Source organism: Eleutherodactylus coqui, chromosome 11 (assembly GCF_035609145.1).
Source record: "Eleutherodactylus coqui strain aEleCoq1 chromosome 11, aEleCoq1.hap1, whole genome shotgun sequence".
NCBI classification, from domain to species: domain Eukaryota; kingdom Metazoa; phylum Chordata; class Amphibia; order Anura; family Eleutherodactylidae; genus Eleutherodactylus; species Eleutherodactylus coqui.
The window spans coordinates 23,290,244-23,307,985 of NC_089847.1; the positions used below are offsets into that span (position 1 = coordinate 23,290,244).

At 44.0% G+C, this 17,742-nt stretch overlaps 1 protein-coding gene across 1 annotated transcript; it reads left to right on the forward strand.

The window, feature by feature from the left end:
* Positions 1–319: 319 nt before the first annotated feature.
* Positions 320–17,040, forward strand: LOC136581885 (IST1 homolog). The gene is made up of 10 exons (XM_066582532.1): positions 320–438; positions 5,942–6,042; positions 6,340–6,520; positions 9,011–9,095; positions 11,873–11,956; positions 12,143–12,253; positions 12,378–12,521; positions 12,655–12,756; positions 15,450–15,498; positions 16,704–17,040. The coding sequence occupies exons 2-10, from the start codon at positions 5,955–5,957 to the stop codon at positions 16,883–16,885; spliced, it is 1,026 nt and encodes a 341-aa protein (XP_066438629.1). The 5' UTR covers positions 320–438; positions 5,942–5,954; the 3' UTR covers positions 16,886–17,040.
* Positions 17,041–17,742: the final 702 nt, after the last annotated feature.

A 17,742-nucleotide genomic window follows, 5' to 3' on the forward strand; every position in this document is an offset into this window, starting at 1 on the left:
AGCTAAAAAACAGCACCAACAATTACTGTAAAACACTAGAAAAACGGATTACGTCAGAAGGATGCCTAAAACCACGAAAATCGGATTCACAAAAATCATCACAAAAGTATAAATGAATCATCAGACTCCCATTAAGGTTATTCATGTTGCATTAATGAGGACAATAAGGTATATTTTGGTGTTTTTTCTCTGGCTTTGCTCTAGACAGAGGACGGCTCTTGCACATATACTACAGTCACACACCCAGGTAAGGCATGTCACAATGTGGTCATACAAATCACATGATCCCCACCCATCGATGACATCACGGTACAGGACACGTGCCCAGCTCCCTCACCACATCAGTAGATACTCTCAAGTATCCTGCCAGACTGCTCAGAGTCCGGACTACTTCCTGACTCCTCTGTCCTCTGCTGCTGCCGCCAGGAGAAGGCTCAGGTAAACATACTGCTAAATAAAACTTCTATATGTTATTCCTTTATCAAGTAGACTGTATATTCTATCACTGACCTACAATATCACGGCTTGTGTTTTATTATCCGCAATGAATACACTTAATGCTGGGACAAAAATCAGCAGCAAAAAAAAAAAAAACACTTGAAAAAATTACAGAACAAAAAAGTAGCAACTTTTAGATCCAACTTATTAGTTTACAAAATGTATCATTTCTAAAAGTCGTAATGCGAGTATTGTGGGAGACAATAATTTGTTTCTGTTGTTTATTATCAGTGACGCTGGTTATTATTGATTTTGCTACATTATGTAGACTACTTTATAGTATTCCAGTTTATTACAGATTTCACAGCATTCACCACTAGGGCAGATGTTTCTCAGGCTCCGTTTACATCATGAGTGTAAGCACAATTGGGCACGCAATATACATAAGGAAATATGCTAATATGTCTAACAAGACCATAAAGTTCTATTGACCAGATGTATCCCAAAGGTGTGTCATTTTGGCCAAAGTCCACATTGTTATTGAACAGCGTAGCTACATGCGGCATACTGCTTTTTTTTTTTTTTTACAATCGCAGTCCGTATGAAACAAAAAAATCACTATATGTCCTATTCTTGTCTTTATTATTAAAATCCCAGTGAGTTTTCTCTTTTCACTGTGGCTCGTTCTGTATGGTGGGATCAGGTATTGCGCATGTGCGACTTTTTTATTTTTTAATATCCCCTTGACATGTGCCACATGTAAATAGACCATGCACCTTTGGCTAGGGCGCACACACCGGGTGAGTTGGACGCTGCTGTTATTGTGCATGCCTGAGAGTCGGCCCCTAATTGGATTCCAATTGCCTTGCATCATTACTGATGTAAGTGTTGCTGATAGGTGACCTGTCATCATGGTATGCAGTTCCATTGGTCTCTACTATCCTGTCCCCTTTACGCTATTGACTATTAGTAATTCTGATTGCGGATTGGCTTACAACCTTAATGCCAATTGAAACAGGCATTATTGGCCCAGCTGACTCTGTTCTTGAGTCCAGTATGGCTCCATTCTCTTGATGATACCAGGTTGTTGGCAAAACATTTTGGGGTAGGTTGTAAATGATTTCAGTATTCAGGATACACTCCGAGCAGCACCTTCACTATCCTACCAAAACTAATTGGACACCTGAGCAAGATCAATGGTAGTATTTATTTCCATATGATAATACTGAGTGGGGCTCCTTTGGCCCTAATGACATCAGATACTCTCTGTGGCATACTTTCTAGTAACGTCTAATACACTTCAGCTGGTATTTCACTCCATTTATCTGGTAAAGTCTGGAGAGTTTTCTCAAAGAAGATGGATGTTCTTCATATTTCCTGACCCGACGTTCCAGTTCACCCCAAAGATGTTCAGTAGGGTTCAGGTCGGAACTGTGTGTAGACCAATCCAGTCATGGAACATCCGTATCCTCAAACTAACGTAAAACAGTATTGCATTTGTGACGAGGTGCATCGTCTTGTTGGAAGTATGGCCGACCATTCCCAGAGTATTGCCACATTGTCGGCAGCACATTATTGTCTAGAATGTCAGGGTACACCTCCGTGTTCATGGTCTAGGCACTACAACCAATGGAGACCATGCCATTTAACACATCTCCAGACCATAACGGAAACTTCACCAAACATAACTGTTGGCACAACACACTCAGGCGTTCCACAAGTGTCCTCCACACCCATGTGTGTCTCAATTGAAGATGGAGTAGTGTGGTCCGTCACTCCATAAAACATTCTTCCATTTCTCAACTGTCCAAAGATGATGCTCCTTGCACCACTGTAGATGATCCAATGCTTCCACCTAACGCCCTTCAGGGGTGTCTACTGACAGTTATATCTGGCTGAACAGATTGGCCCTGTGCTTTTTATTTAAGCCCTGTAGTTTTTTAATTTTTATCTCAACGTTTATAAACTTTTAAAATTAGGGATGCTAATAAAAGGCCTTTTTTGCATTTCAAGGCAATGATCCTCCTTTTTGTTGCCAATACATTAGTGCCCATCATCCTTCTCAGCAACTCTCACACACAGTGTCGGCAAAATGCTGCCATTTTGATTGCGGCGTTTGAGCGTGATTTTACCGCTGTCTTCAGAGTGCGTCCAACAGCGGTTTTTAACGCACCCCATCATTGTGATGCGTGATGAGGTGCATTAAAGAGGGCAAAAACGCAGCAAAATAGAGCAGACAGCGCTTGAAAATCGTAGCGTTAGAAAACGCGGCGTTCAAGTGCAGGTCTGCAAGGCCCCGTTGAAATCAATGGGAATGTTGTACCACGATTCAAAACGCCGCAGTAATCACAATAAAAAGCGCATGTGTGAGAGTGGCCTTAGAGTCTCTAATTTTTGTTTTAGCTTTCAAGATTGGTTTGGTAAGCTACATTTTTGACTCTGGATTTCACTTTGAATCCTCTATCTTTCTACACCCAATCTCCAGCTCCGACTACTTCACAAATGGCTCATGTATATTAGTAATAACAAATCTACTTAAGTAAAATGCTAATATCAGGCAAATATGTTTATTTCGAAGCCAACGTTGGAGTTAGTACATTTCTACAGACTCTAAATCCACCCAAAGCTGACTCCGACTCCACCGGTCCTGGTGAGCAGAGGACTGGGAAAAGTGGGTAAAAACTAATAAGGCTACTGATACCGCTCTGTAGGAGGTGTCACCCCGCTTTCCCAGATCCCTAGAAATTAGAAAATTGGCCTAATTGAAAGGGATGTCCAGGCAGGATTAGACAAACATGGCTGCTTACTTCCAAAAAAGAGTGCCACACCTGAACACAGGCTGTGTCTGGTATTGCAGATCATCAGCCTTATTCACTTCAATACCTGACACAGGTGTGGTGCTCTTTCTAGTAGAAAGCAGCCGATAACCATACAGTCTTGCTGATAATGCTGGCGAGATTATGCGGCCATTGGCTGCCAAGGGACTGCACCTACATGGTAAATACTTATTAAAGAAGTCGGGTGTTGGGAATAATTTCCAGGCATCACAAAGCCGTCATTTCTTCCTATGGGAAGTTCCCCATAGCAAGGGCCGGCGCCTTTAAGAGCTTTTCCTTGACTATACTAATGGTGGCAGTGTCTGATTTCATGCCCATGTCTTTCATGTTAGCGGAGTGCAGTCCCTGATTACGAGTCACACCGGTCTTTCCGGTTCCAGGACTTTTGTCTCAGTGCTATCACTAATATGAGCTCAGAGTTTCACATTTTAATGAGCTGACAGAAACTACCATAGTACATAAACAAATCCTGGCCTTGGCATTTTCCTACGCGCACCTGAGCACCGTAATTAATTTTTCCACTAGAGATAAGTAATCAGCAGCAGGAACTGTACAGCGAATGCAAAACCTTTGGAGTAAAATTGTCTTTGCCTGTTCTTGTTCTAATTCAGCTCCCCCGAGGGGGAGAAGTGTTAAAAGAAGTAATGAAGACTGGCGATGGGGGGAAGGGGAGGTGCTCACAATAACCAATCACATCATGCCTTTTATTTTCCAAAGACTTTTAGAAAATTTAAAGCTACGATCGGATTGGATACTTTATGGAAAAAAATGCAAATTTTCTTTGATATAAGTTAATTTGTGATCCACAATAGTACAGTGAGAAGAGGGCAATCCATTGGCTGATGTCAAAATGGCGCCCTTGATATAACTGTTACATTGTATAAAGCCTCAGCATCCCATGACATAATACTAAGGTGACCAGACGTCCCGATTTAGGTGGGACAGTCCTGCTTTAGGACCCTGTGTTCCGCGTTTGTCCCACTTTTGGGACATCTAGTCACCAGAAAAGTGTTTACTTATTGCGGTGCTGCAGTTTCCCAGCTGGTAATCACTCTGCGGCGGCACTGCCAAATACACACACTAACGTCAGTGTGTGCATTCGGGATCTTCCTCACTTGACCTCCCCTCCTTGGTTCCGCAAGAGGAGAGGAGACAGGAGGAGGTGCTGCTGCAGGCGCACCTACTTCTGCCAGCAGCAGCGCTGAGAAGAGGAGCAGTGGTGCTCTGAAGATCAGGAGGGGAGGGGAGGTATATGGGTTTCAGGGGGGCTCTATTACTACTGGGGCTACTGTGGGAGGTCACTGTTACTACTGGGTTCAATATAGGGGACATAATTAGCAGGCGCGTAACTACAGAGGATGCAGGGGATGCGGTTGCACCCAGGCCCAGGAGCCTTAGGGAGCCCATAAGGCCTCTCTTCTCCATATAGGGAACCCAGTACTATAAGTAAAGCATTATAGTTGGGGGCCCTGCTACAAGTTTTGCATTGGGGCCCGGGAGCTTCAAGTTACGCCTCTGATAATTAGTATTAGTGTCCCCTATATCAGCCCCAGTGGTAATAGTATTACCACTAACGCCACTGTGACGGGTCACAATAACTAGTGAGGCCACTGTGGGGGGTCACTATTACTACTGGGGCAAATATAGGGATCACTATTACTACTGGGGATAATGTAGGGGTGACTATTACTACTGGGGATAATATAGGGGTCACTATTATTACTGGGGATAATATAGGGGTCACTATTACTACTGGGGCTGATGTAGGGAACACTATCACTACTGAGGCACTCTGCACATGAGAGTATACTTTAAGCTGAGTTACGGTATGTTTACGGACTGTCCGCAATGAACATTTCTGCGGCAAATTCTGCATCGAAAAAGTCAAAATCTGTGTGACTGGTACAGATTTTGACAAGAAATCAGTTGTGTATCCGTAGTTGATTTCATACTATGCAGCGCTCCTCCTCACCTCCTCCGAAGACTTCCTGCAGTCAGCGCTCCCCGGCTCCTGGTTACCAGCGCCACACCTGACCAGGTCGCTGGGAACCGGAAGCCAGAGAGTGCCGACAGCACTATCTGCTTCCAACACTGTCTGTAATAACAGACCCTGTGATCAGCGGGGTCCCAAGCAGCAGACCCCTGCTAAAATTCCTAGACAACTCCTTCAAGTGCAAATTTCTAACATATGTGCTTAAATTCCTCATGATTTCTCCTTGCTGACATTGGATGAAAAGGAAGACTAAAAACCTGCCCTGATCATATCCGTCTGACAGCGGCACATGGCTTATTACAGTGTATCACAACTTTCTTGTGTAACAAGTCATGTAACATGATTAGTTTTGATTTTCAGTTTAAGACAATGTTCATCCACTGCGGAAAATCTGCAGCAAATCCATAGTGGATTTTGTTGCAGAATTGCTGCAGATTTGCCACAAGATTTCACCCTTTGCATTCCAAGCCTGCGTCGTATTCACCACAACGTGGATTTGCATTACAAACGATGATACATCTTCAGTGTCATGCTCCTATTAATAAATCTGGTGCATCTGAATAGTGTAAAATAGCGAGTCAGCATTTAGCTAATGTCCTTTGTTGACTTTTCATTGATTTTCCTTTTGTCGTCAATAAAAGAAAAACTGGATTTACATTTTTTTTTCATTTAGAGGAAGACGCAGCATGTTGAAGTCAGGATTCAAGGCGGAGCGCCTCCGGGTCAACCTCAGACTTGCTATCAATCGTCTGAAGTTACTGGAAAAGAAAAAAAGTGAGACTGGAAAAATTCAATATACAAATAAAAAAATGCCTATGCAGCGCCACCTACTGGAAGGTAGTTTTCCAAAGTTTTTCAAAGTCAGTGGTTGGCGCTCTTTCCAGGGGAGGACAAATGCTAACTGCTATGCAGAAGAAGTGACAACTCCTCATCATATTTATGACATAAGCAGCAGTTGTCACTTTTAAAGTAGGGTAGGGGGACTGCAGTAAATAAATGGAGATTTTAGTTGAGATGAATTGCTTTTAGTTCCTTTATTTTTTTAACCCCTGTGCATTGTTATTCCTGTAGCTGAAATGGCGATGAAATCTCGCAAGGAGATTGCAGACTATTTATCATGCCGAAAGGATGAAAGAGCGCGGATCCGGGTGGAACATATAATCCGAGAGGACTATATGGTGGAAGCTATGGAGATTCTGGAGCTGTACTGTGACCTACTACTGGCACGATTTGGATTAATTCAGTCAATGAGGTATGGCTAGACAGTCAAGCAGAAATGTGCTACGTCTCAGAAATGGAGACTGCCCCCGTACAACCATGACAGAAACAGCTATAGTACCCCATAACAGTAAAAGCCACAGTGCCCCCATAACAGTAATCATATAACAAGGACGACCACAGTGCACCCATAATAGTGATGACCACAGTGCTCCCATAACAGGGACGACCACAGTGCTCCCATAACAGTAACAACTACAGTGCTCCCATAACAGTAACAACTACAGTGCTCCCATAACAGTGATGACCACAGTGCTCCCATAACAGTGATGACCACAGTGCTCCCATAACAGTGATGACCACAGTGCTCCCATAACAGTAAAAACCACAGTGCCCCCATAACAGTAACAACCACAGTGCCCCCATAACAGTAACAACAACAGTGCTCCCATAGCAGTGACGCCCACAGTGCTCCCATAACAGTAACAACTACAGTGCTTCCATAACAGTGAAGCCCACAGTGCTCCCATAACAGTGACGACCACAGTGCTTCCATAACAGTGATGACCACAGTGCTCCCATAATAGTGACGACCACAGTGCTCCCATAACAGTAACAACCACAATGCCCCCATAACAGTAACAACAACAGTGCTCCTATAACAGTGACGACCACAGTGCTCCCATAACAGTAACAACAACAGTGCTCCTATAACAGTGGCGACCACAGTGCCCCCATAACAGTAACAACCACAGTGCCCCCATAACAGTAACAACAACAGTGCTCCCATAATAGTGACGACCACAGTGCTCCCATAACAGTGATGACCACAGTGCTCCTATAACAGTGGCGACCACAGTGCTCCCATAACAGTAACAACCACAGTGCCCCCATAACAGTAACAACAACAGTGCTCCCATAATAGTGACGACCACAGTGCTCCCATAACAGTAACAACCACAATGCCCCCATAACAGTAACAACAACAGTGCTCCCATAGCAGTGACGCCCACAGTGCTCCCATAACAGTGATGACCACAGTGCTCCCATAATAGTGACGACCACAGTGCTCCCATAACAGTAACAACCACAGTGCTCCCATAACAGTAACAACCACAGTGCTCCCATAACAGTGACGACCACAGTGCTCCCATAACAGTAACAACTACAGTGCTCCTATAACAGTGACGACCACAGTGCTCCCCTAACAGTGATGCCCACAGTGCTCCCATAACAATAACAACCACAATGCCCCCATAACAGTAACAACAACAGTGCTCCTATAACAGTGACGACCACAGTGCTCCCATAACAGTAACAACAACAGTGCTCCTATAACAGTGGCGACCACAGTGCCCCCATAACAGTAACAACCACAGTGCCCCCATAACAGTAACAACAACAGTGCTCCCATAATAGTGACGACCACAGTGCTCCCATAACAGTGATGACCACAGTGCTCCTATAACAGTGGCGACCACAGTGCTCCCATAACAGTAACAACCACAGTGCCCCCATAACAGTAACAACAACAGTGCTCCCATAATAGTGACGACCACAGTGCTCCCATAACAGTAACAACCACAATGCCCCCATAACAGTAACAACAACAGTGCTCCCATAGCAGTGACGCCCACAGTGCTCCCATAACAGTGATGACCACAGTGCTCCCATAATAGTGACGACCACAGTGCTCCCATAACAGTAACAACCACAGTGCTCCCATAACAGTAACAACCACAGTGCTCCCATAACAGTGACGACCACAGTGCTCCCATAACAGTAACAACCACAGTGCTCCCATAACAGTAACAACCACAGTGCTCCCCTAACAGTGACGACCACAGTGCTCCCATAACAGTGACGACCACAGTGCTCCCATAACAGTAACAACTACAGTGCTCCCATAACAGTGACGACCACAGTGCTCCCATAACAGTGACGACCACAGTGCTCCCATAACAGTGACGACCACAGTGCTCCCATAACAGTGACGACCACAGTGCCCCCATAACAGTGACGACCACAGTGCTCCCATAATAGTGACGACCACAGTGCCCCCATAACAGTGACGACCACAGTGCTCCCATAATAGTGACGGACACAGTACCCACCCAGAAGTGGCAGACACAATGCTCACATAACAGTGACAGCACCTGTACTCCCACGACAGATACAACTACAGTGCCCTCATAACAGTGGTGGCCATAGTGCTCCATAAAAGTAATAGCCACAGTGCCCCTATAACAGTGATGGCCTGGATGCCACATAACAGTGGCAGCTATGGTGCCCCCATAACAGTTGCAGCCATGGTTCCCCCATAACAGTGATGGACACTATAGAATAATGAAACCAATGGGTATTGAACAGTCCTAGAAGACTACATGTAAGGTACTTATAAGCGCAAAGAATTCTACTAGTGAAATAGTAACATTACACGACATACATACTTCTATCATTCTGCTGTTGAATCGAAAGAGCTTTATAATTGACTATAATGTAATACGTTCTTCTTGCTACGCAGGGAGCTGGACCCGGGTCTGGCTGAAGCTGTGTCTACCCTCATCTGGGCTGCCCCACGTCTCACAGATATCTCTGAATTAAACATAGTAAGTGACCAGGAATAAAGTATTCGCTTGCAATATTGATTGTCGTGGACATCTCAGTGACAGGTAGAAGTGATGATGGTGATATGTACTTACCATATGAAAACAATGGGAAACACTCCATGATACTCCGTCGTGGCTAAAAGCCAAAGTTATGTGAGCCGGTTTTAACATAAAACCGCCTCCTATCAGAGGACATATTGCATGTTGGTGATCCCAATATCAGGTCGAGTTTCATGGCCTGATATTCCACTCACCTGTGTGAAATTAGCCTAATAAAACTAAAAAAATGGGGAAAAAAGGACTGAAACACCATGGCCCTTTGGTGCCATTTTTTGCCTTTTTTTTAATCAATAAATCTTTTTAAAACTTTGACACCACGTTGACTCCTAAAATCCACACCTCCTGAGATTGACACTTTTCAAATCTGACAAATGCTGAGAAAAGTTGTGAATGTGATGTACGCCATAGTTAGTTTAGGCACAGTTTACAAAATTGATGTGGGCCACAGTATCTGCAAATCTTCTCCCTGCAAACCTCTATCTGATAGGAAAAATCTGAAAATGTAATACTGTGTCCCAGATGCCATCTTTCTTTTCACAGCAGTCTGGATGAGAAGAGCCGGTGGTGCTTAGTGACATTTTGCGATGTCACCATGCCCATACTGCCTTCTAGCACTCAGAAGTGCTTCTGTCAGATCATTATTCTGGGAAAGGCTCCTATATTCCTGCAAAATGTGATTGTTCTCAGTAAGAGAAACCAAGTAATCTTGTAGATATGATACCTTTTAATGGCTAACAAAAATACATGATGTTATAGAGAGCTTTCTGACCTCACAGGGTCCTTGCTCAGGCATAATGGATCATAATACACACGATCACATGGGAAGGCAGGAACATGGTGAAATTGTGTGGCGATAAAGAGTGAAAGACTGAATTACCTGTGGCAAAACAGTTTTTGTAATCACGGACACAACATAGAGCAGATGAGAGTTATCATACTAAAGGGCAACTTCAAGTCGCAGCGTCACAGAAGAATTTGGGAGTATAGATTTATGGCCATTTTGATATCCTCAAGAATGGAATGAACCTCGGAGCGGGGATCTTGCATCAGTGGAGAATATGAAAGGTCTGAAGAAGGTCAAGAGGGGTGTCCTTAAGGAGAGCACCCAGGCTGTGTATGGAGACACTTGGGGGGTAAGTAGGTTGGGGAATGGCATCATCTCTCCCCAAGGACAGCACCCAGAATGGGTGCTATTACCAATGATTGTTATACAAAGTAGGTAAGAACTCACACTTTGATTTGAAGGAATGCTTCCATCCAACGGGTGTCACTGCAGAGGTATTGGTCCATCTTCCTTGTTTGCAGTTCTGAAAGAGATTTCACATTATTTTCACATTTCTTGTCACTGGACTAATTATTTACTGTTATGGCCATCCCTCCCTGCTATTTATCTAAATGCTATTGATCCTTACATATCTGTGCCCTATGACCCTCTGTTTCTGGTATTTATCTAGTGCAAATTAAGGTCACCATGTTCCTGCCCTCCTATGTGATCATGTGTATTTATTAAATACATCATTAGATTTGTTCCATTATTGTCTCAGGAGGGACCCTGAGAGGTCCGAAAGCTCGCTATACCATCATGTATTTTTATTAGCCAGTAAAAGGTATCATGTCTACAAGATTGCTTGATTTCTCTTACTGAGAACAATCACATTTTGCTCTACTGGCTAATACAAGCAGGTGTCCCGGCCTGACCATGGGTCTCTTGACCTGAACTTTGAGCATCATAGGAATGCTTGGAGTTTGGGTCAAGAGACCTGCGATTAGGCTGGATCACTGAGATTATGCAGTTTTCAAATACACTTGTGTGAATGGGCCCTTAGGCTAGGTTCACATACTGTTATTGCTTCTATTCATGGTTTCCATTCCAGGGCTTCATCTGAATCCCTTAAAATGCGATCACACTATTCTATGCCATGAGTTTTTTTCACATGGCCCATAGGTCCGTGTAAAAAAAGTGTCCATAGGTTGTGACAAAAATGTAGGTGTCGTTATAGAAGGGAGATACATTTCTCTCAGATTTCTCCTCTTTGTGGAGCAACAGGGAGAGTATCACCTGCTGGATGATTAAACAGGAAAGCCAGTAGGTGGATATTGAAGGATCAGCTAGGAGACCAGTATCTGCTCTAAATGGGGACACAGAAAGCTGGTCTGTGTGAGGGCTGCTTCACACAAACGTAATTCCCTGCGTGCCATCCACAAGGGATATAACATGCTACGATCTTTCTTGCCCGCGTATTTCACGCAATATGTGTGAGCGGCAACAAGGGAGCCTATGGCTGATTGATACAGCGTATTACGCATGCAAAACTCGCCCATGTAATAAGACATCGTGTGAAGGAGTCGGACAGGCAAGGTATTTGTTTTGCTCCTGCTGTATTCGGTTTTATTTTCATTATAATTTTGCTAATAAAGCTGGACAAGTGTCGGTCTGCAGCATACTATTGGATGCTGACTTTGCATTTGGTGAAAGAGGTAGGCGTTGTTTGACCTCAGCAAAGGCAATCCCCAACTAATCCCCCCAGGGTATAGCTTCATAGCCCTATGATGGGGCCGTGTGCTGTCTATGCATTAACATGGGCAACATACAGTTCCAAATATTCTAGTGTGCCTTACTGTGAAGTAGCCCAGGAGGTGGAAATTCTCTTCAAGTAATAACACACGAGTGGCTTGTTGGAATGTGAAGGGGTAATATTATCCATTTTTTGTTACAGGTGGCCAATCAACTCTGTCATAAATACAGCAAAGAATATGGAAACCTCTGTAGGACAAACCAAATCGGAACAGTCAGTTCAAGAGTAAGTCAAGCTCTTGGTAGCAGTCCTTTGGGTGACATTCAAGGGTACTGGTGAAGGAGACCTGTATAGAAAAACAGCGTGGGGAAGATACAAGCCCCATAAAACTGCATGGAAGCTATGACTTGGAAAGTAACTTTTGTCCCACGGTTAATCACCTAGTTAATTATAAATATTACTTTTCTGTAGTTGATGCAGAAATTAAGCCCAGAAGCGCCTCCAAAAATCCTAGTGGAGAGATACTTGATTGAGATTGCCAAAAATTACAACGTCCAGTATGAGCCAGATGCAAGAGTAATGGTGAGTAGATCTGAGGGATAATATCTTTAACATTATACTGTATAGGAACTATGATTATAACTTATAATGGTAGCTTATAGAAGGTGTGTAACCGAAACCAAAGCAGTTTGTCTTCTCTCACCAGGCTGAAGCCCCTTCTGGATTTGAAGTTGATGGAAGTCATATGGACTTTACAAATAACGATAAGAAAGGAGGACCTGGCAACCAGGGAGGAGGAGGTGGAGGCGACTTTAGAAGCAACGCCAGGGGTCCATATCCCCAGATACCAGTAAGTGTACAGTATTGTGATGCAGTAGTTAACTCAGTTGTTGTGCATCGCTCAATATCTATTATATCGCAATACATATTGCCGTCACCATAAATAATGCCCATTACTTTATTGTTTTCTAACTTTCTTGCAGACACTTCCTCCTGATGTAGGAATCTATGAGGAGTGCACTTTTATACAACCGCCTCCAAGGGGAAGACCACCTGTCCCAGGCTTTTCTCCATCTCATGATTTAGTAAGTGTCAAAAGTAGTACCACTACTTATTAAAATGGCTGAAAATATTATACCAGACTTTACACCTTTTCAGTCCAGTGCAACTATTCTCACTCCAGCAAGACAGAACATGCTAAATACTCTATCATGGGGACTACGGCTTTGTAGTCCTATGTGTGTTTTAAAGGTATGAGTGGCCAGGTCCGCTTTGGGGTATGCAAAGGGCTATGTTGTCAGCAGTTTCATGATTGAAGCTTACCTGTATGGAAATTAGACCAGTGACCGTGAAGTGCAACATAAAATCAAGTTACAAATTTTCCGTAAATCAGATTCAGTGTGAATCCACAGTAGATGGGAAAAATCCACAGATCTAAGCAACTTCCAACAAGGCCTGGTCATCAGTGCTAGACTAGCCGGGGCCAGGATTTCACTGCCAGCCTTGTGGGGTTTTCTCATACACTGGTGTGGGGAGTATGCAGAGAACTGGTAATTATTAGGAAATTATATAGTACCAGTGTTTCTGGTGGCGCAATGCACCTCACAGCTCTGCTACATGCATGTCACACAGACACACAGCTCTGCTACATGCACGTCACACAGACACACAGCTCTGCTACATGCACGTCACACACACAGCTCTGCTACATGCACATCACACAGTAACACAGCTCTGCTACATGCACGTCACACACAGAGCTCTGCTACATGCACGTCACACAGTAACACAGCTCTGCTACATGCACGTCACACACACAGCCCTGCTACATGCACGTCACACACACAGCCCTGCTACATGCACGTCACACACACAGCCCTGCTACATGCACGTCACACAGACACACAGCTCTGCTACATGTACATCACGTACAACTCTGCTACATACATTCTTCATAAAATAGGGATGAAAAGCAGCCTTGCAGAGCCCTGCACACACTGATCACCCCCTGATCATGTGACCCCCAGATTCCTCCCACACAGGTGACTGATCACATGACGGTGACATCATGGCAGGTCCTGTAAGCACATGACTGCTGTAGGTATTCATTTGTATTCCATCTCCTACAAACCCCCTGCGGCCTCAGTTGCTATGGAATACTAACAAACACCTAGCCGGACAGCAGCCTTGTGCTTACAGGACCTGTGATGACATCACCGTCATGTGATCAGGGATGAAGCATGTAACTCACTCACTTGGGATGAAGGACATTTGATGATGTCACCATCATGTGATCAGGGGCGGAGAATGTAAGTCACTCACTCACGCACGGATGGACATGTGGTCCATTCGTGAAAATATCCAGAGAAAGGGATTCTGTGGATGGAAACAACACATAGATGAAAGGGGTCAGAGGAATATGTCAAGAATCGTTCTGACGAACAGACAAGCAAACCGCAACCAAATAAAATGCTGGTACTTCAATTAATGTGTCAGAATACACAACTTGTTGTTCCTTAACACGGATGGACTAGAACAGCAGATGACCAGCACCATTTTGTCTAAGGCCTGCTTCACACAAGTACATGCGCATTTGTGTGCACCTCAGTGTAACTTTTTTTTGCGCACTGAACAAGGCTTTTTTGCACACGTATCAGCGTATTTTACTATACTTTTTGTGTCCGCAACGCATATTTATTTGCACATGGCAAACAAAGACGCACCGATTTAAATGGCTAATTAGCCTATTGAGTTCCAGATGTGTTCTTTTTTTAGCTAAATTGTGCAGCGTATCATGCATCTCCAGATTGCGTGCACCCCACTATTGACGTCAAAGGGGACCTTTGGTGCGCCAATGCGTAGAAAAATTAAGCATGCCAAAAATTTTTGTGTGACTGAAATGTGCAGGAAAAAACACACATATGAGAGCGAACCGATCAACATCTGGTGGAATCTAGGCTCAACGAATTGCTGCAGTACTGAAGGCTAAAGGGGGTCCAACACGTTACTAGATGGGGGTCTCAAATAAAGTGGCCCTTCAGTGTATAAGACAACAATACATTTAATAATATAACCTAAGGCACTGAGACTGAAACTTTTTAATGGGCGTCCATTAGTGTGAAAACGCTGTGACCAGATGTTAGCAGTAGGTCAATATGAAATTATGAAATGTAGTACAATCAGTATTTTTTTTTTTTGGGATGTTTTACTATACTTTGGGCACATTTATTTTGGGTCCATGACATTTTTTCTTAAATGTAGAATCTTTTAGATTTTGTTTTTTTAAAAACATTTTCCAACAGACTTCCCTATAGTAAAACACTTGAAAAGAAAGTACAACCAGCTGTGATATGCTTGTAAAGACACATTAAGTTCATGGCTAGAGATGAGCCAGCGTACTCGCTAAGGCAAACTACTCGAGCGAGTAGTGCCTTATGCGAGTACCTGCCTGCTCGTCTCTAAAGATTCGGGTGCTGGCGGGGGGCGGGGAGTGGCGGGGGAGAGCGGGAGGAACGGGGGGGAGATCTCTCTCTCACTCTCTCCCCCCCGCTACCCCCTGCTCACCGCCGCAACTCACCACTCTCCCCCGCCGGCACCCAAATCTTTAGAGACGAGCGAGCAGGTACTCGCATAAGGCACTACTCGCTCGAGTAGTTTGCCTTAGCGAGTGCGCTCGCTCATCTCTATTGGTGGCATTTTCTTTTACGAGCCTCAAAAAATGTCACAAATAAACCGTGTCCAAAGGAAGCCTAACTATGTTCTCTTTGTGTTTCATCAGCTGAAACCCCCTGGACCAAGCGCTCCGGTTTTTCCTACATGGGGTGCCGGTAAGTGCAATGATTTCAGGTTCACCAAGCAAGGCCGCTGTGTTGTGCGCACAGACAGAATATTATTTATTACTGCTATCTGCCTCCTGTTTTCATCCATTGCTAAACAGATAATAAAAATGAAGGGGATCAGAATTAACACCCATAGTGACGTCTACAACTTGCCTGTTCCCTGTGGTTATCCATAATGGTCTGTTTCTACCACAGTGGTTATTTAGGTACCATGTGCTGCTCCACTTCCAATCAGAACTGTGCTGCCTGCATTATTGATATTGATATTTTTAATATATCAGTTCCTACTTTTTGATCACTGAAAAGAAAAATTCTAATTGCCCCAGGATTGGTCTAGTTGGGTCCCAAAATCAGCAGTATTTTATTCCACCTTTGCTTTAATGTCTGTAAGAGTTTGCCAAACTAGTACAAGTAGACTTACATTTCTGAGAGGCTATTAACCCTTTGCAATCCAATTTTGGATTCAGGGTTTCCTATGGGGTTTTTCTCTTTCTGCCATTATACAATGGCGCCATCTGCTGGCTAGAGCCAGTAATGCGGTGTGGGACATGCTGGAAAGGCCTCCAAACAACAGAGCGACCAGTAATATACAGTAAGAATACCCTGCCGGATGTCTTCCGACATCTGAGCTGTACAGCCTTTAATTAGAATGTCTTAAAACGTCAGACAGTGGATTGGAAAAGGTTAAGACCATCATACATGTTGGACTATAGTTGTCTGAACACAACAATTTCGGCAGGACTGGACGATTCTCCTATGTATATGATGATTATTCGACTTTCCACTGACATGGGGGGGGAGGGGGGGGGGGAGAATCAGGTATGGTGCATTTTTAAATCCCAATCCTTTTGTTCCCCCGTAAGATGGCCACCACTAGAGCTGTCTGGCTGTCACTTTCTCCACTCTCCCTATGTAAAACACACGAATGCTCAACTCAACCCGAGTTTTCATGTGTTTGATGGAGTCCTGGAAAATAGCTGTCAGCTAACAACTATTGAAGTTGCATGGGCACCTCTAGTTTGATTGACCAATATCATTACTGCTGTAGTTCAGTGCTTTGGCCACATGACTTCATAGCAGACTGATATGATGTTTATCTGTGCTGTGATGCATTGACCCCATTTAATCAGAATGATTGATGGCTCATCTGCCAGTATGACACTGACATTGAGATCAATTCTTGTCACTTTCAGGTGCCGACACCAAACCAGGAGCAAATGTCTTTGATAATTATGAAACCCTACCATTACCAAAGCTTCCGTCTGTACCGGTCAGCCCTGCTCATCTGTCACCCACAACCGACCCTTCTACATACGAGGATGTGGACTTTGAAGATCTGTCAAAGAGACTGGAAAGCCTTAAAAAGAAGACGTAAAATCCATGATGGACATCGCTTTATGCAAATCTTTAGCTTGGACTTTTTCTTGAACCTGCTCATTGGCCTAAACTATTCAGGGTGTCATTAGAAGGCCATATGTTTCAGTCAATAGACTTTTCTTCTAATCAATAAAAAAAAATTAATGTGCTGCATCAACGTACCCACCATCACGAGGACCAACAGGGGAGCAATTAAACTCTTCCAGACAAAAGGACCAGGCTTTTACCTAGTAGCAAAGAGTTTACTTTATGCTCAATAGTTGAGATAATGGACCATTATATACTTCAGTGGGGACAGTTCAGCCAAGTAAAGCCATAACAACAATGTTAGCCTTAGGTTAGGTGGAACCCTGTGCAAAATTTCATTGGACACACACTCCCCCACCATAAGTGAAAATCAATATATTGCACTGGTTAGCAGTCTGTCTGTATTCTGCTTGTGCAGAAAGGAGCAGGATAGCAGCGTACACATACCAGAACAGGTCAGTGAATAAATACTGTACCAGAGCTAAATACATCACCAGAACCAAGCTTATAACATAAATACAGTCCCAGAACCAAGCTCCTAACATAAATACAGTAGCAGAACTAAGCGATTGTGTTGTGGAGTGCTGATGGACTGACATCGGTGCCTCGAGACATCAGAGGGGAGAAGACAGAGCCAGGTGGAGGATGATTCATGTAGGTCCACAAGACGCTGCTGCACAGGGAAAGAAGATGACCTGGCCAGGCGGAGCAGAGGGGGACAATCTCCTAACATAAATACAGTAGCAGAACTAAGCGATTGTGTTGTGGAGTGCTGATGGACTGACATCGGTGCCTCGAGACATCAGAGGGGAGAAGACAGAGCCAGGA

Coding starts and splice junctions, on each gene's coding strand:
- LOC136581885 (XM_066582532.1), top strand. CDS start 5,955: ATGTTGAAGTCAGGATTCAAGGCGGAGCGCCTCCGGGTCAACCTCAGA. Junction 11,957..12,142: donor TCGGAACAGTCAGTTCAAGA/GTAAGTCAAGCT, acceptor ACTTTTCTGTAG/TTGATGCAGAAATTAAGCCC. Junction 12,254..12,377: donor AGCCAGATGCAAGAGTAATG/GTGAGTAGATCT, acceptor TTCTCTCACCAG/GCTGAAGCCCCTTCTGGATT.